General features: G+C 45.1%; 1 protein-coding gene across 11 annotated transcripts in view; it reads right to left on the bottom strand.

Moving 5' to 3' along the window:
* Positions 1–9,971, bottom strand: part of MAPKBP1 (mitogen-activated protein kinase binding protein 1) — a 159,392-nt gene extending 149,421 nt beyond the window's left edge. For 8 of the 11 annotated variants that reach the window (XM_073586491.1, XM_073586533.1, XM_073586523.1 and 5 more), the window contains exons 1-2: positions 9,635–9,789; positions 3,737–4,136 (exon numbers count right to left, since the gene is read on the bottom strand). In XM_073586491.1, the coding sequence (XP_073442592.1) occupies positions 3,737–3,856 (120 nt within the window). In that variant the 5' untranslated portion in view covers positions 3,857–4,136; positions 9,635–9,789. Of the gene's footprint in view, positions 1–3,736; positions 4,137–9,362; positions 9,613–9,634; positions 9,790–9,867 lie in introns of those variants that run through there. The other 3 variants (XM_073586506.1, XM_073586499.1, XM_073586515.1) reach the window with 3 other exon arrangements.
* Positions 9,972–19,970: the final 9,999 nt, after the last annotated feature.

Genomic DNA, 19,970 nt, shown 5'->3' with positions numbered 1-19,970 from the left:
CGCTGAAAGAAGGAAGAGCTGCCGGAGACCGTGGGAGTCGGAGAAGCGGGGCTGCAGAGACCGCACCAAGAGGGGGTAAGTATATCCAATATTCACCTGTCCCGGGTCCATCGCTGCTCACTGCTGTCTGCTGCGTCCTGTGTCAGTGATGTTTAGGCAGCAGGGGGCGCGGTGATTTGGTTAGCGCGCGCTGCGCCCTCTGCTGGCTGCACAATCACTGACAGTACGCAGCAGACAGCGGTGAGCAGCGATGGACCCCGGACAGGTGAATATCTCGGGTGCCGAGTCCTGAGCAGGAGAGAAGAGTATAGCATTTTATTTTTTTTTTTGCAGCAGAAGCATATGGGGGCAGAATATGGGGGATAAGTCTATGGAGCAGCATATGAGGGCATAATCTATGGAAAATCTTATGGGGCATAATCTATGGAGCATTTCATGGGAGCATAATCTATGGAGCATCTTATGGAATCATAACCTTTATGGAGCATCTTATTCTATGGAGCATCTTATGGGGGGCATTATTAACCTTTGTGCAGCATTATATGGGGCGTATTTTGTATGGAGCATCTTATAAGGCCCATCATGAACTATATGGATCATTATATGGGGCTCCTGATTCAATATGGATATTCAAAAACATTTAACCTACTGATGTCTCAATTAATTTTACTTTTATTTGAATCTATTTTTATTTTAGAAATTTACCAGTAGTTGCTGCATTATCCACCCTAGGCTTATACGCGAGTCAGTAAGTTTTCCCAGTTTTTTGTGGCAAAATTAGGGGGGGTTGGCTTATACACGAGTATATACTGTACATATACAGGTGATGTTCATAGGAGAGGTTATCAACATGAGATGAGAGTGGTCCGACACCCGACTCCCCCAATGGTTAGTTGCTCTCTGCTCTGGCTGCCAAGTACTGTAGCTGATCGGTGGAGGTACCAGATGTCGAACTCCCGTAAAAATGCATATTGATGACCGTTCCATGGAAAACTCATTAGTATATCAGACACCGGAGAACCCCTTTAAAAGGGAGTTTTTAATTTGCATTTACATTTCTTTGTGGTATGCATAGGGAAAGCTCCCCACATAAACAAAAGTCACTAATAACCCGACGAGGCCACTCCAATGAGCTTATATGCAATTCACTTTTTGCTATATAAAATGGCGTAGTTTATATCAGAATATAATAAAAAAAAATAAAAAAGTACACCGCACAGTATACGTACCGCATGGGAGTTACAGAGAAGAGGAACATCTCTACTATTAAAAGTGGCAGGAACAAGAGATGTGGCAGAGTAGATTTTTTTCTAAGATTTCTGCTACAGAAAATCAAGTTAATTCATGAGATAGATCTAGACACCCCCGACATTTGGACCACCCGGTTAAGTTGTGGAAACAGCATCATGGGCCCGGAAACAGCCATCAGTGTAGAACTACCAAAGGAGGTCACAAGTAACAAAAGTCACAGAGTGGCGTTCTAAATGCTGGCTGGGAGTGTAAACTTGGGACGGCTTTGTGGTGGTCCTCCAAGATATACATACCCCAAGAGTTACAAATGCAGCCGAGTGTTATCGGCACATCATTCTTAGGATTGGTGGGGTCCCACAGGTCCAACGTCTCTCAATCGTAAAGAGATGGTATATTTTAGAAATGCCATCATTTATTAGAGTGAGCATAAGACCAAGTCTTGTCTCGCTTACAGGAAGTGAAAAATTTAACCAAAAATGAGAAAAGTAGAAACAGTATAACTTGCTGAAAAGTGTGCCAGCTACCCTCACCAGGTAACGACTTCATGCCATGTTATGTAACACTGCAGACAGCTTTGTGCTGAAGGCACAATGTTATGTGAGCAGCGGGTCACACATTTACACACAGAACTCACATAATATAGTTTTGCTGGCTTCAGGCCATGTGACTTCGTTTTTGTTTTAGATGTCAATTGTGTCGTATTTGATACTACTTTCCGAGGTTGCCTAACTAGTACAGAATTATCTGTAGAGTGCAAGCCCCTTATTCCGGACCCCTATATATCATCTAGAAATGAGAGACAGTAAGAGAATCTGGCTCATCCATAGAAAACACAGATGGCTCATTGATTTCAATGGTTGCCAATTAACAGTGGCGGCCATATTCTCCCGCTGGTCAACCAAACTGCTGTTTACTATAGATTCTCACAGAAACGATTAGACTAGTACCTCTGCTGGCAAAGCGCACGCCGTGAGGACGGGCAGATGTCTTACCCACAGTCCATGTCTAGGAGGAATCGTGCTCAACTACGAGCAGCTTCATTGCAGATTTTAGATGAAGCAATATGATATAAATGCAAAAGAGAAAACCAGACCGATACAGAGTACACATAGGATCAAAAGTAGCACTCAGTCCTTTATAGGCGTTGTATGAAACAGCGCCACGCCAAATGGTAAGATTGGTCAGGTACTGCAGCTCCATCCCAATCCTGAGACAAGGATGGCGCAGCTTCAGAAGGAGCGCAGCCATATTTGTTTTGCACAGCCCATATAAAACACATTGTCCAGTCTTGTTTATATAAAATTTGAGTCGAGAACTTTTAGACTGTGCACACAGTTTTTTTTTTTTTCCTGGACAAAGCTACTTTAGGGAAGCATCAGCAACTCCTTTCCTGAAGCGGTTTCGCCGTCATTTTTAGCTGCCGACGTCTTTTCTCTGTACTTTGCATAATGGCAAGCGGTTTCCTAGCAGAAACAGTCCTTCGAATGAACAGGCTTCCTTCCGACCCTGAAGTGGTTAAAACTAGCAGCAAAAACAATAACTGAACATGTGCACAGTAATGTTGTTTTTACATTTTGCATTATGGTTTTTTTCGGCAGTTCTGCGGCACTTTTTCTGGCGGTTCCACTCAAATAATCATTCGTGCTCACATCCCCAAAAATGATTTTCTAGTGAAAACCGCTTCAGGAAACGCTCCTTCATTGGGAAGTTACTGATTTTCTAAAGCCTTTTTATTTGCAGCATTTTAATTACTAGTTTTGGAGCGTTTTCCCCATCAGGAGCCGCGTCAAAGAAGTGACCTGCACTTTCATCGCTCCTTTTCACTGCGTCACCTCTTTGGGAAGCTGAAGCGGTTAAAAGTGCATATCCTCATTTCTTTAACGATTATTTGCACTCTCAGGCAGCTTATGGAGTGGATGGCGGGAAAAAAAACATTGTGTGCGCATACAAAATCAGTGGTGGGGGTGGGGTTACACTTACAGATTAGCTGAACTGCCTGACACCTAGTTCTGCAGTGATAATCTCCTGCTGATAAAACCCTGAACACCACAAAAGTTAGTAAGTGACATCCCTGGAATCAGAATCTCTGCCTCTACATTACGCTGCCCTCAGTTTAAATAACAAAAAACTCCCGATAGAGTCCCTTTTTAAAAGGACCATAAGGGTACCTTTTAACATATTAGTGAAAATGCAGTGGATTTTATTTTGTGCATTCGCTTGTGGGGAAAAAAAAAAAAAAAATCACTTGTTGGATTTTAAATCTCAAGCACGTTTGGCAAAAAATAAGATATTTAAACACATACAGAGCATAAATTGACAAGGGCTGTGGGTTTGTCAATTTCTGCTGCAGATGTCATCCCAACGACATTCACGGCGGTAAATACAATGGACCCTTATAAAGCAACAATTTGCCCTTAATCATACATCTAATATATTACACACATTGACCTCTGCCAAGAACCCCACAAATAGTTCATATACCCACCTTGCTACCAATATCTTCCTTCTTGGCCCCAGGCTTGTGCCTCCTCAGCTTTATTGAAGGGGAGCGGAGCAGGTTTTTCAGCCGACTGGTTATGGTGCTTCCAGCTTCTGTTGTAGCCATAATTCACGGTGTAAAAAAAAAAAAAAAAAAAAAAAATCCTTTGTTGATATTTCTTTTCAATTTAAAAAAATAAATAAGTTAAAAAAAAAACGTGCACGTTCTGTCCAAAGCAGCAGACAATCAGTTCTTCTGCATTGTCACATGGTGCACATGGTTGAGGCACAGCGCCACTGTGCCCGTCAGCATGTGATGCTGCTGATGCCAGTGTGCCTTCCCATATTGCTGGCCTTTGTTACCAAGAGGAGGATGGAAGCGCTGTCAGATCCTGCACCCAGGCGACCTGGAATGAGAAGAGAGCAGCAGACGTTAGATGGGCTGAGCAGGGAATTTATGGCTGTGCTGTGCAGGCTGTGCAGTGCACTGAGCCGACGCTCACAGGAATCATGGGAGACGGAGCTTTACAACCCAGCTGAAAAATGCAACAATTATAGTATGGGATTGATGCAGTAAATAACCCGCGTACAATGCAGTCATGTGCTGGGCTGACGCCGCTTTGTTGGCTGAGCACACAGCAACTAATAACAAAAGCAGCAAGTGAACTCGCACACATTAAAGGGGGAAGTCTGGGCAAAATGATCTTAAGACATCACATCCATCCATAAAAGACTTAGGCTATGTGCCCACGTAGCGTTTTTTAAACGCTCAGGAAACGGGTTCTCCTTCCCAGAAAACGCGCGTTTTTTGCGCAAAAAACGTGCGTTTTTGATGCGTTTTTTTCCACGCATCTTTTGGACTATAGGAAATAGCCAAAGATGCGGACCTAAGCGGAAATTAATGAACATGCTGCGTTTTTTACCGCTAAGTGTTTCCTTAGCGGTAAAAAAACGCATCCATTGGCACAAAAAGGCCAAAATGCATTTAAATGAATGGGATGCTTCTTTTAAGCGTTTTTGATGCGGTTTGACCCTGAAATACGCATCAAAAACGCTACGTGGGCACACAGCCTTACTGTGCTTTCGGACTAGATGTTGTTATAGTAGAAAATTGCCCTTAAAATTTATAATAAAAAAATATATATGTACCATATTTACTCAAATAATTCTGAAGGCCACATTACAACATAGGTAGTGCGGACGAAGAGCTCATTATATCGCTGCTACATCACAGTAGGGAGCCAAGTACCGCAACAAGCAAGTGGAGAAAGGCTGGAAGGATTTGGCATTTTTGTAACTTGCTTGCGAGACCTTGTGGGCGACAATGTAACTTCATTAACTTGCATTAAGCAATTTTTTGTTCTGTAACTTGCTTGACAGTCAAAGTCGACATGTGTTCCCAGCTTTGTTACCTTACTTCCACCTCCCCCAAAAAATAAATTATAACTGATCTTTCTAGACCTTGTAGGAATGGTCACCCAACTTTCCCATAACTATGAATTCTAAATCTGCCTACTTAAGAGTATGGGCAATAATGGCAAATATGTCAAAATGCAGCGTGAAGAGACACTTGCTGAAAATGCTAGCTTGTCATATGTATTAATTACTGCGCCATCAATGTCAGATTAGCGCGCAACCAACTGATGAGACCCAGCGATAAAGTGGCAGCAGCCGCTTCATGCCTGACAGTGATGTCCACAATCCTGGCAGCTGTGCCCCCCAAATTATCACTTGTCCTGCTCACTTCTATAAGATTTATTAACCCTATACCAAACTGAAGCTCCCTCTTATAACACCGTAGTAACCAGAAAGAAGTGGCACAAAAGATGGTAAAGTGGAAACTGATCCAACCCCGTATCGGCCAGCACGCCCATTGTTAGAGAAATCTGACCTTGGACACCGCGGATAACCAGATAGCCAGCTCAGCTGTCACTCGCCAATGCTCTCGGTAAATAATGAATATTAAGAGGACCAACATCATATTCTCCCCTCCCCCAAGTTTAATGACACGTGAGTAACCCATTGATTGGAGACAATGCTGCAGGGCTGTGCATTCCCCCATGACCCTGCAAACATAGCACTTTATCCCTGTGCACACAGAGCCAAAACAAACTGCACATTTAGCTTTATACAGGGGTATAAACGACCTAGGATCACACATTTTTCATGCACAATAAAGCAGCAATAAGCCCTGGGGAAGGGATATAACACAACTTTTGCAAAGTAAAGACTAAAGTTAATAACGCGTTTTAAGCCATGCATTTTTATTCTTCTTCTTTGGCATTCAACGGTGCAAAAAAAGTTGCCGTTTTCCAGTCACCTCTTACACGTGTGATCTTGTATTCCTATGTTGAAAACACAGATGACCATATGGGCAGTTCTGTTATATTGTGCTACACAATGGGGCGATACACTATCCTACAGTCAGATGGAAGAAACCGACTACACAAGAAGGACTGCAGAAACCAAGCCACAATGCAACCAAGGCTCTCGCTTTCACTACTGAACTACAACACTCCAGCATAATCCACACTCTATGATTGGCAACACTGCAGAGTAAGGCTAAGTGCACACACTGCGGATTGGTATCTGCGGAACCACAGGTAAAATGCCCTGCGGTTTATCCCCTCTACAATGGAGGAGATGGTAAACCGCAGCAGAATCCGCAGAAAAGTAGTGACATGTCATTTCTTTCTGCGGATTCAAAACCGCAGCTTTTCCGCAGTTAAAAATCCGCAGCATGTGCACAGCAGAATATAAATCCCATAGGATAACATGTTACTGTACACGGTCTGCAGAACTGCAGCAGATCCGCAGCAAAAACCGCAGCGTGTGCACATAGCCTAAGGCTAAGCTCACACGGGTTTCTGCAGAGCTTTTTTCTCCACCAAAAACCTGAGTATTGTAGAAAACGCAAAGCTTAAAATAAGGCTATGTTCACACCTTGCGTTTTTTTCCTGCATTTTTTTTTCCTGCATTTTTTTTTCCTGCATGCAAAACCTGCTCTCTTCACAGTAAAGAAGCTGCTTACAGAAAAGCAGATTTTGCTGAATTTTTATCTCTTCTGCATGCTGATATTACTGCCCCTTCTACCCACCAAAAAAAATATGTGAAGGAAATAAAGTAAAGCGTGTGCATGACATTTTTGCAATCTCGTTCACTTTGCCGGCATGGTAAAAGGCAGTATTTAAGCTTCAGAAAGAAAAAAAAAATGCTGCAAAAATGGGTACGTGCACACATTAAGCAATTGCAGCAGAAATTCTCCACCATTTCCGCAACTTTGCATAAAATCTGCACATTTTTACATGCATTTTTGTTGTAGATTTTTCCCCCACTCGTTAGTATGGGTGAAAGCTGCAGCAAAAAAAAGTAAGAATTGACATGCTGCAGATTTAAATCTGCAAGGAAAAAAGCAGCATGTGCAGGAGACTTCAGAAACCTCATTCACTTTGGTGACACTAGGAAATCCTTCAGGTTTTGTAAGATCTGCGCAGAGCAAACACGTGACAAAATTGCTCATGGGTCGAACTGATGCAGAAAATCGTTGGTCTACTTGGGACTAGGAGGTTGATTCCACAGCATGTGGATTTTCAGATAAATTGCTAAGCAAAAATACATACAATTTCTAACGAAGGTTGTGAGCACTCGACGCTCAACCTGCAACACACTTATGAGAAATTGGGGGTGTCACCTGTATGACATCACAGACCGTGGAAGGAAAAATGGAGTACAGTACCAGAGCTGGGTACCCTTCAGTCTGATGATCTCTGGGGGTTCCAGGGATCACCCCCCATAGATTACAAAGTCATAACTTATACTAGCAATATAAACATCACCTTCTAAGACTGGAAAACTTCCTTAAAAGTGGAGCTCCCCCCGCTGACTGCTAAAATGGAGAAGCCAAGTTCACCCCCACACGACTGGACTTGTACGGGGGTGCCAGTCACTCCAATCAAACCCTTTGGAAATGACAGGAACAGTCGGGTTTCCCATCCATCCAGTGGTCCATTATTTAGAGGAGGTGTATCTTTAACAGGACAGTGCCATATTGTGAGTCACACTGCCAGAAGTTTAGTGGATTTTTGTACCCAGGCGCCGACTAAAGCAACAAGACATAATAATCACTCGCATCTGCCAAGAACACATCCTGTCATGTCACTACGCTAAGGGAACCTTATTGGCCGCATAGGCGCTTGTCCCTTAATGAAAATTACAATTTTTTTTGTTTAACTAAAAATATCATACCAAAAACACCAGAGTAAGATAAAAGCACAGGGGGCAACTCCCAAATACTAAAGACCTACAGAGAACATTGAGCTGAGAGCCCCAGGGAAATGTAAGAAAATGTATAAGTCTATAACTAGCTGTCTATTAATATAGACAACACTGTATGTGTTAATCAATAGAAACACCCCCCCCCCCCAAGGAAGCCCACCACACAAAACGCGCGTCGGGGCTGCGGCAGCAAGCACTCAGTATCCCACATGGGCAAGCAACTTCTGGCAGCACTATTCACAGCTATACACTCTGAATACTCTTGGTCCTCTTTCCCAGCCCAATATGGGCATGAGGACCATAGTCCTCGGGTGTTAGGATATTTTCCACATACTTTTTAGGGGGATATCACACTTGGACTTACTGACGTGTCAGACATTTTTTTACTGCTCTGAAGTGTGTGTGTTTTTTGTCTATGTCATCTGAAATCTGCCATAACTGAGTGTCTCTGTGCCTTGCCTTCACCATGGCCATTCATTACCATTTTTGTTATGTATTACTCATATGTATATGTAGTTAATAAGCTTTTTTTTAGATATTAAATAACACATACAGTGTTGTCCATCTTAATAGACATTTATAGACATATACATTTTTTACATTTCCCTGGGGCACTTCACTCAATACCCTCTGTAGGTCTTTGTTGTTGCAGAGACCCGATACTCCAGGCATGAGAAAACTAGTGTACAAACCATTTGCAAATCCGGCCGTGCAAGTGCTCTAGAGGCGTGGCAATGCACTTGACCAAGCACAACATCACCCCAGAGCACGGCCAGCCTAGATGTCTCTAGTGCATCAGATCTCTACAAGAAAGGCATCATTTTTATTGAGGGACGAGTTACTTTTAACAGTCTAAAATGTGCCAATGCCGGGGCACAAAAAAAAAACAATTAAGTAACTGGAATAATTATACACCAGAACAGCGCCCAGGATCTGGAGCGAAATTTACAGATTTTTCCTTAGACAGCCCCTCTCTATAACTGACTGCTCCCCTAATAATGGGATTATTGCAGTATACAGCAGCACCTATAGACACCACAGGGGCTGACAATATGACGGGGTCCGAAATACTGGGATGCACCCCCTTTATTACCAACACAGTATGTGTATCTTTATTACATTAGAATATAGATTTGACATTTCTATTAGTACATGCCTCCAACTCACCCAACATTCAAAATTATATATACAGCCAAGAGGCATAACTGATAAATATTAAAGAAGGCTCCATCAAAAAGATACGCCTCATCATGGCTGATGGGCTCTTAAACAAGATATATAATCCCCCCAAGAGAGGCAGCCCACCAGCCATGACGAGGTTAATAATATATTATATATACACACACCATGCCTTTTACCTACTAGAGGAATCACTAGGCATTTCTTGGAGTGCAGGGTCTGGATTTGGGGTGGGGGGTGAAGACAATAATTGCAGCATGTTCCCTGTACACCCCCTATGTAGACAAAAGTGCCATAAGTGATGTGTGGGGAGAAGGAGGCAGCAGCCCTGAGCTGCACAGTTATGCCAGCACAAAGGGGACCAGTACACGCCAGTGGCTGCAGCTCATGGACAAGGACACAGCTCCCACTAGTGTCTCCCCACACACGAGTGGCCGCACACAGCACCTACCTCCTGCCTGTCCTGCTGCCTCAGCGCTGACTGATTATTCCCAGTCTGCAGTTAGGGAGGAGGGAGCTGGAGGAGACGACGGAAGCCGGCGAGGACAAACTTATGCACTGCTCTGCCAGACCCAGACACAATGGCACAGAGCGGACCGGAGAGCCACCTCATAGCGCTACCGTCTGTGTACATACAGAGCAGATATGAATATATTGTATACCCACATATACACTCATACTTACATGTACAGGTTAGAGTGAGGAGACTTCTATGCCATGCACACCCTTTAGACTGCAGCTTTAAGCCTCTCACCTAGCCAAATCAGAGCTCATACTCTGCACTGACAAGGGGCAATACCACCGAGACACCGGGTCTGAATACTGAGATTCTGGTTAAGGCCTGTTTCACACTTCAGTTTTTCACAATCAGTCAAGATCCGCCGATTTGCCAAAAAAACGGATCCGCTATTTTTATTGGCGGATACGTTTTTTTCCCCATTGACTTTCATTATCGGCAGATTTTGACCGATGATCCGTCAAAATTTTGGCGTCCGCTGAGATCACCAAACGGAGCGTGCAACGTTTTTTTGCAGTCCGGATCCGCATTTTCCCCTTTTAACCCTGAATCAAGTCTCGCTGCTGGATGAAAACTCTCTCTCACGCCTCACCCGATCTCCAGCCCCATCTTCCACCGGGCGATCTTCCACGTCTCACATCGCGCGATCTCTCACCCACATCCCGCGAGATGATCGCTCACCGCACATGCCAGCTCTCTTCCGGATACCACTACATCCGCCGGTATTTTTTTTTTTTCCCAGGTGCGGTTCCTTTAAATTTTTACCATCGGCGGAAACGTACATCCGCCGATCCGCTGACACCCGTTTCTGTCAGTCCACCTGCGGATCCGTTTTCTGCTATTTTGGCGGATATAGACTGACAGAAAAAACTGATGTCTGAAACAGGCCTTAGGCATTTATTGTAAATCACATTGCAAGGGTCGATATTGAGTTGTAGGGTTGCGACTTCCATTGAGTGGCGCTATAGAGTTCAAGTCCCCTTCCTCTCTGAAGAGGCAATTTGCATATGTAATTCCCCAGAGGAGCATTGCACGGCCGTATAATTCTCCTCACTCTGACAGGCCTGGATTTCTATAAAGATATATGCTATTTTGGATGTTTTTATTATTCCTAAATGCACACAGTGGCATATACATGCATATATATATATACACACGCACAGGGCCGGACTGGTCATCTGGCAATTCTGGCAAATGCAAGAAGGGCCCTTCTGGTCATGGACCGCCTTGTCTGCTACGTTGTTAACAGAATCGGTGTTCTCAAGACACCCATACTGTTAAGAGTTGTGATGGAGCACAAAGTCACTGACTCCATCACTTACCCCAGTAGGCCATGGGTATTATTAGAAATATTGGTCTTGTAGTAAATCTTCCTTTCGTCCATCCAGGGTAACATTAGTAATATATCCCACCTGGTGCTTGGGGACTGGGACAGCATAGGCCTGTGTGATTTCAAATGCCAGGGCTGAATTCCAGCCCCAGTCCGCACCTGCACACGCACAGGGGTGGGATCCAGCGGGTTCTCCCCGGTTCGGTGGAACCAGTTGTTAAAAAAGCAGCCGGTTCCCCGAACCGGGGAGATTCACAGCCGCGATCCGGTACTTTGATGTTCCTGCAGCAGCCGGCAAGGAGCAGGAGCAGAGGAGGACTCTTGCTCTGCTTCCTAGTCCCGCCCGCCGCGCCGGATACCGCGCACTGATACGTGCAGCCGGCCAGCCACAGGGACTGAGCACACCCCGCCGGACCCCAGCGGCCCCCGCGCACTGTAACCAGGACGAACCGCGCGCCGCTACCCAGTGTGAGCTGCGCGTGGTCTGTGGCCTGCCTTCCTAGTCACCCCGGGCCCGGCCTGCCATCTTCATCATCCTGGACTGGTCACACCAGTACTGCTGTGTCAGGTCAGTATGTGCTGCTGCTGCCTAATGGGGACCTGCTGTTCTGCCTAATGGGGACATGTGCTGGCTGCATATTGGGGACGTGTGCTGCCTAATGGGGACATGTGCTGCATATTGGGGACCTGTCCTGCCTAATAGGGACATGTGCTGCATATTGGGGATGTGTGCTGCCTAATGGGGACGTGTGCTGCCTAATGGGGACATGTGCTGCATATTGGGGACGTGTGCTGCCTAATGGGGACGTGTGCTGCCTAATGGGGATGTGTGCTGCCTAATGGGGACATGTGCTGCATATTGGGGACGTGTGCTGCCTAATGGGGATGTGTGCTGCCTAATGGGGACGTGTGCTGCCTAATGGGGTCCTGTGCTGCCTATTCGGGACGTGTGCTGCCTATTCGGGACGTGTGCTGCCTAATGGGGACGTGTGCTGCCTAATGGGGACGTGTGCTGCCTATTGGGGACGTGTGCTGCATATTGGGGACCTGTGCTGCCTAATAGGGATGTGTGCTGCATATTGGGGACCTGTGCTGCCTAATGGGGACCTGTGCTGCATACTGGGGACCTGTGCTGTCTAATGGGGACGTGTGCTGCATATTGGTGACCTGTGCTGCCTATTGGGGACGTGTGCTGCCTAATGGGGATGTGTGCTGCCTAATGGGGACTTGTGTTGCATATTGGGGACCTGTGCTGCCTAATGGGGACGTGTGCTGCCTATTGGGGACGTGTGCTGCCTATTGGGGACGTGTGCTGCCTAATGGGGACGTGTGCTGCATATTGGTGACGTGTGCTGCCTAATGGGGACCTGTGCTGCCTATTGGGGACCTGTGCTGCCTAATGGGGACGTGTGCTGCATATTGGGGACCTGTGCTGCATATTGGGGACATGTGCTGCATATTGGGGACCTGTGCTGCCTAATGGGGACGTGTGCTGCATATTGGGGACCTGTGCTGTCTAATGGGGATGTGTGCTGCATATTGGTGACCTGTGCTGCCTAATGGGGATGTGTGCTGCCTAATGGGGACCTGTGCTGCATATTGGGGATGTGTGCTGCATATTGGGGACCTGTGCTGCCTAATGGGGACGTGTGCTGCATATTGGTGACCTGTGCTGCCTATTGGGACGTGTGCTGCCTAATGGGGACGTGTGCTGCATATTGGTGACCTGTGCTGCCTATTGGGGACGTGTGCTGCCTAATGGGGACCTGTGCTGCCTATTGGGGACCTGTGCTGCCTATTGGGGACCTGTGCTGCCTATAGGGAACAATGCTGCCTATTGGGGACCTGTGCTGCCTATTTGGGAACAATGCTGCCTATTGGGGACCTGTGCTGCCTATAGGGAACAATGCTGCCTATTGGGAACAATGCTGCCTATTGGGGACCTGTGCTGCCTTTTGGGGAACCTGTGCTGCCTATAGGGAACAATGCTGCCTATTGGGGACCTGTGCTGCCTATTTGGGAACAATGCTGCCTATTAGGGACCTATGCTGCCTATAGGGACCTGGGCTGCCTATAGGGACCTGTGCTGTCTATTGGGGACCTGTGCTGCCTTTTTGGGACCTGTGCACTGTTCTGATCTCATTCCAATTTATTTATTTTTTTTTAACTGTTTGACTGCGCCCCTACTTGTATATGTTTGAGGAAAAGGTGCGTGTAAATGGGTGTGGCTTAAAATGGGTGTGGTTTAAAAAATGGGTGTGGCTTTCCTACACACAAACACAGAACCTGTTGTTAAAAATTTGAATCCCACCACTGCACATATGTCTATACATTTACACACACACATACATTATACATATATTTATTTTATACTATTTTGGATGTTGTTACTATTACTACATGCCGCCAACTCACATACAAAATGCACACAGTGGCACATTTTTCACATGGCCCTTTTTATAGTGCCCCCATAAGTCGGCATTCGCACAGAATGCATTTGCTGCAGATTTTACATCCGGATTTCCAAACTTAAAATCTGGAGTTTTTCTGCATCTGAAATCCATGCATATTTTCATGCGTTTTTATGTGTGTGGCTTTTTTTTTCCATGTACCGAAAAAAAGCTCCAAAATGCCAGGTCAACGGAGCAACATGCAGACTAAGGCCGGGGTCAGACTTGCGAGAAACTCAGAAGTGTCTCACGTCTCAATACCCGGCACTGCCGCCGGCACTCAGTGTTCAGCTGCATAGAAATACATGCAGCCGCACACTCTGGTCCGAGTGCCGGCGGCAGTGCCGGGTATTGAGACGTGAGACACTTCTGAGTTTCTCGCAAGTCTGACCCCGGCCTAAATTGAGACGTGAGACACGTCTGAGTTTCTCGCAAGTCTGACCCCGGCCTAAGGGTCCTCGTTTAATAAGCAACATGTGAACTTGGTCTCAGTCAGCCAGGACCCTTTTAGCCACTGATCCTGTAAATGCTAGCTGTTGTTTCCCCATAAGTGCCCCCCACAATACCTCTATAATTGTAGTCACAGTTGTTCTCTCTACAGGATACTGAGGTTGCAGGGATTCCGAGATCAGAGCTCTGGAGCCCCATCTTAAATGGAGCAGAGTTGCACATGCTCGACTTCCACTTCATTTATTGTCTATAGTACTGCTGGAAATAGCAGTCCCATGGCTGTAGTGCACCATTCTTGGGGTCTCAGAGTGCCTTTCTTGGAATCTCTGGGGGTCCCAATGGTGGGAACCAGCGGCCAGATGCCCACTGGGCAGCAGGTACACTGGGCCATCCATGTATAGGCTGGGTACAGTCCAGAGAGTCGCAGAAGAAGTTTGCTACTGCCCGCAGAGCTGTCCAGGAGGGAATATTTTGCAAAAGGGCAGTGTGTGAGTGTGTGTGTGTGTGTGTGTGTGTGTGTGGGGGGGGGGGGGGGGGGGGGGGTTACTATGGAACAGGGAAGTGTTGGGTGGGTATTTTGTGCAGGTAACACAGCAATTATTTATTCAGGGACGTAGCATGGGAGATATTTACATTTATGGTGCATTGTAATTATACCTTTACTTTTAAGAGCACCGACAGAACGTGCTGCTGAAGACTAAGAAGTGGGAAGTCTGCAGAGGCGAGCTATGGGAGTGAAATCTCATCACCGTGTCTGTGCTACATGGAGACAAAATGGATGGGAATGATTTCAGAAAAGGACTTCAGAAAAGCTGTAGTCTCTAAGGTGCCTGGATGTAAATGTTTGCGTGTGATCCTATCTGCGTCTCATCAGTCCTGTGGTTCCTGTATGGTCTGCAGTATGATGATAGCTGGTTACAGTAACTCCAAGCATCTCCTTACCAATGTTAAATACTTACTGGGAGTTGTAGATTTATATATGACTGACCTGACATTGCAATTTATCGTTGTACTAAGGCTGTTGATTTATTCATGTACTGATGGTAGTTCTGGTACTGCATTCATGTATTGATGGTGTTTCTGGCGCTGCATTCATTAACTGACGATGGGTCTAGCACTTAATGTACTGACAATTGTTTTAGCGCTGCATTCATGTATTGACATGGTTCTGGTGCTGCATTCATGTGCTTACAGTGGTTCTGGTGCTGCGTTCATGTACTGCCGGTTGTTCTGTCGCTGCGTTTATGTCCTGATGGTGATTCTAGCACTGCATTCATGTACTGACGGTGATTCTGACGCTGCATTCATGTACTGACGGTGATTCTGACGCTGCATTCCTGTACTGACGGTGGTTCTGACGCTGCATTCATGTACTGACGGTGATTCTGACACTGCATTCATGTACTGACGGTGGTTCTGACGCTGCATTCATGTACTGACGGTGGTTCTGACGCTGCATTCATGTACTGACGGTGATTCTGACACAGCATTCATGTACTGACGGTGGTTCTGCCGCTGCATTCATGTACTGACGGTGGTTCTGACGCTGCAATCATGTACTGACGGTGATTCTGACGCTGCATTCATGTACTGACGGTGATTCTGACACTGCATTCATGTACTGACGGTGGTTCTGACGCTGCATTAACCCCTTCCTGACATGAGACGTACTATCCCGTCCATGGGACCTGGGCCCCTATGCCCATGGACGGGATAGTACGTCTAGCGCGATCAGCGGCGCCCACGTGGTGAGCGCCGCTGATCGCGGCCGGGTGTCAGCTGATTATCACAGCTGACACCCGGCACAATGTGTCAGGGGCGGTCACGGACCGCCCCCGACACGTTAATCCCTTGCACACCGCGATCAAACATGATCGCGGTGTACCGGGGGTTAAAGGGAAGCATCGGCAGGGAGGGGGCTCCCTCCGTGCTTCCCTGAGCCCCCCACGGCAGCGCAATGTGCAGCGCTGCTGCGGGTGGCTCCTTTCCTCCAGGCCCCCGAATCCAAGATGGCGACGGGGGCCTTCGGGGGCCTGAGGAAGCTGGCTTCCTCAGTGCCTGCAAAGCGCAGGCATGAGGAAGCCTTCTGCAGTGCCTGTGTCAGATCGCTGATCTGTTACAGTGATCTGTGATGTGACAGATCAGCGATCTGTCACAGGACAGTGATGTCCCACCTGGGACTATTTAATAAAGTAAAAAAAAAAATAAAAAAAGTGTTAAAATAATTAAAAAAAAATCGCCAAATAAATTAGAAAAAAAAAAAAAAATATTCCCCCAATAAATCCATTTTTTGGAAATAAAAAAAACAAAACAATAAAAGTACACATATTAGGTATCGCCGCGTCCGTAATGACCCGCCCTATAAAACTGTCTGATTAGTTAACCCCTTTAGCGAACCCCTGAAAAAATAAAAATAAAAAACGAAGCAAAAAATAATGATTTATTATCATACCGCCAAACAAAAAGTGTAATAACGCGCGATCAAAAAGACGCACATAAATATCCATGGTACCGCTGAAAACGTCATCTTGTCCCGCAAAAAATGAGCTGCCACACAGCATCATCAGCGAAAAAATAAAAAAGTTATAGCTCGCAGAATAAAGCGATGCAAAAATAATTATTTTTTATATAAAAGTTTTCATTGCATAAAACCGACAAAAACATAAAAAAATGACATAAATGAGGTATCGCTGTAACCGTACTGACCCGAAGAACAAAGCCGCTTTATCAATTTTACCGCACGCGGAACGGTGTAAACACACCCCCCCAAAAGAAATTCATGAAACGCTGGTTTTTGTTCATTCTGTGTCCCAAAAATAGGAATAAAAAGCGATCAAAAAATGTCACGTGCCCGAAAATGGTACCAATGAAAACGTCAACTCGTCCCGCAAAAAATAAGACCTCACATGACTCGGTGGGTCAAAATACGGAAAAATTATAGCTCTCAATATGTGGTGATGCAAAAACTATTTTTACAATAAAAAGCGTCTTTTAGCGTGCGACAGCTGCCAAATATAAAAACCGCCATAAATAGTAAATCAGACCCCCCGTTATCACCCCCTTAGTTAGGGAAAAATAATAAAATTAAAAAAAAAGTATTTATCTCCATTTTCCCATTAGGGTTAGGGTTAGGGCTAGGGCTAGGGTTAGGGTTAGGGCTAGGGTTAGGGCTCAGATTAGGGTTAGGGGTGTGTTGGGGTTAGGGTTGGAGTTAGAATTGGGGGGTTTCCACTGTTTGGGCACATCAGGGGCTCTCCAAATGCAACATGGCGTCTGATCTCAATTCCAGCCAATTCTGAGTTGAAAAAGTCAAATGTTGCTCCTTCCCTTCCAAGCTCTGCCATGCGCCCAAACAGTGTTTTACCCCACATGTAGGGTATCAACCTACTCAGGACAAATTGCAAAACAATTTTTGGGGTCCAATTTCTCCTGTTACCCTTAGGAAAATAAAAAATTGGGGGCAAAAATATCATTTTTGTGGAAAAAAGTGATTTTTTTATTTTCATGTCCGAGTGTTATAAACTTCTGTGAAGCACTTGGGGGTTCAAAGTGCTCACCACACATCTAGATAAGTTCCGTGGGGGATCTAGTGTCCAAAATGGGGTCACTTGTGGGGAGTTTCAATAGTTTAGGTACATCAGGGGCTCTCCAAACGCACATGACACCCGCAGACCATTACATCAAAGTCTGCATTCCAAAACGTCACTGCTTCCCTTCCGAGCCCCGACGTGTGTCCATACAGTAGTTTTCTCCCACATATGGGGTGTCAGCGTACTCAGGCCAAATTGGACAACAACTTTTGGGGGTCCAATTTCTCCTGTTACCCTTGGGAAAATGAAAAAATTGGGGACTAATTGATCATGTTTCTGGAAAAAATACGATTTTTTTATTTTCATGACCTGGCATTATAAACTTCTGTGAAGCTCTTGGGGGTTCAAAGTGCTCACCTCACATCTAGATAAGTTCCTTAGTGGGTCTAGTTTTCAAAATGGGGTCATTTGTGGGGGGTTTCCACTGTTTAGGTACATTAGGGGCTCTCCAAAGGCAACATGACACCCGCAGACCATTCCATCAAAGTCTGCATTCCAAAACGTCACTACTTCCCTTCCGAGCCCCGACGTGTACCCATACAGTAGTTTTCTCCCACATATGGGGTATCAGCATACTCAGGACAAATTGGACAACAACTTTTGGGGTCCAATTTCTCCTGGTACCCTTGGGAAAATTAAAAAATGGTGACTAAAAGATCATGTTTGTGGAAAAAATACGAATTTTTTATTTTCACGCCCGGGCGTTATAAACTTCTGTGAAGCACTGGGGGGTTCAAAGTGCTCACCACACATCTAGATAAGTTCCTTGGGGGGTCTAGTTTACAAAATGGTGTCATTTGTGGGGGGTTTCCACTGTTTAGGTACATTAGGGGCTCTCCAAAGGCAACATGACACCCGCAGACCATTCCATCAAAGTCTGCATTCCAAAACGTCACTACTTCCCTTCCGAGCCCCGACGTGTGCCCATACAGTAGTTTTCTCCCACATATGGGGTATCAGCATACTCAGGACAAATTGGACAACAACTTTTGGGGTCCAATTTCTCCTGGTACCCTTGGGAAAATTAAAAAATGGTGACTAAAAGATCATGTTTGTGGAAAAAATATGATTTTTTAATTGTATGGCTTTATGTTATAAACTTCTGTGAAGCCCATGGGGGTTCAATGTTCTCACCACACATCTAGATAAGTTCCTTAGGGGGTCTAGTTTCCAAAATGGTGTCATTTGTGGGGGGTTTCCACTGTTTTGGTACATCAGGGGTTTTCCAAACGCGACATGGTGTCCGATCTCAATTCCAGCCAAAAACGTCAAATGGCGCTGCTTCCCTTCCGAGCTCTGCCATGCGCCCAAATAGTGGTTTACCCCCACATGTGGGGTATCAGCGTACTCAGGACAAATTGCACAATAACTTTTAGGGTCCTGTTACCCTTGGGAAAATAAAAATTGGGGTGAAAAGATCATTTTTGTGGAAAAAATATGATTTTTTAATTGTACCGCTGTACGTTATAAACTTCTGTAAAGCCCTTGTGGGTTCAAAGTTCTCACCACATATCTAGATAAGTTCCTTAGGGGGTCTAGTTTCCAAAATGGGGTCACTTGTAGGGGGTTTCCACTGTTTAGGTACATCAGGGACTCTCCAAACGTGACATGGCGTCCAATCTGAATTCCAGCCAATTTTGCATTGAAAAAGTCAAACGGCGCTCCTTCCATTCTGAGCTCTGCCATGCACCGAAACAGTGGTTCCCCCCCACATATCAGGTATCTGCGTACTCAGGACAAATTGCACAATAACTTTTGCAGTCCAATTTCTCCTGTTACCCTTGGTAAAATAAAAAAAATTGAACCTGAAGTATTTTTTTTTATGAAAAAAAGTTAGATGTTCATTTTTTTTTAAATATTCAAAAAAATTCCTGTGACGCACCTAAAGGGTTAATAAACTTCTTGAATGTGGTTTTGAGCACTTTAAGGGGTGCAGTTTTTAGAATGGTGTCACTTTTGGGTATTTTCTATCATATAGACCCCTCAAAGTGGCTTCAAATGTGATGTGGTCCTAAAAATAAAATGGTGTTGTAAAAATGAGAAATCGCTGGTCAACTTTTAACCCTTATAACTTCCTAACAAAAAAAATTTTGGTTCCAAAATTGTGCTGATGTAAAGTAAACATGTGGGAAATGTTAGTTATCAAGTTTTTTGTGTGCCGTATCTCTGTGATTTAAGGGCATAAAAATTCAAAGTTGGAAAATTGCAAAATTTTCAAAATTTTCGCCAAATTTCCGTTTTTCTCACAAATAAACGCAAGTTATTTGAATGAAATTTTACCACTAACATGAAGTACAATATGTCACGAGAAAACAATGTCAGAATCACCGAGATCCATGGAAGCGTTCCAGAGTTATGACCTCATAAAGGTACAGTGGTCAGAATTGTAAAAATTGGCCCGGTCATGAACGTGCAAACCACCCTTGGGGGTGAAGGGGTTAATGTACTGA

This window comes from Dendrobates tinctorius, unplaced genomic scaffold (genome assembly GCF_039654945.1).
Source record: "Dendrobates tinctorius isolate UK_male_01 unplaced genomic scaffold, ASM3965494v1 ptg000010l, whole genome shotgun sequence".
Classification (NCBI taxonomy): domain Eukaryota; kingdom Metazoa; phylum Chordata; class Amphibia; order Anura; family Dendrobatidae; genus Dendrobates; species Dendrobates tinctorius.
The sequence above is the reverse complement of the archived record's forward strand: the minus strand, read 5'-3'. Positions and strand labels throughout refer to the sequence as shown.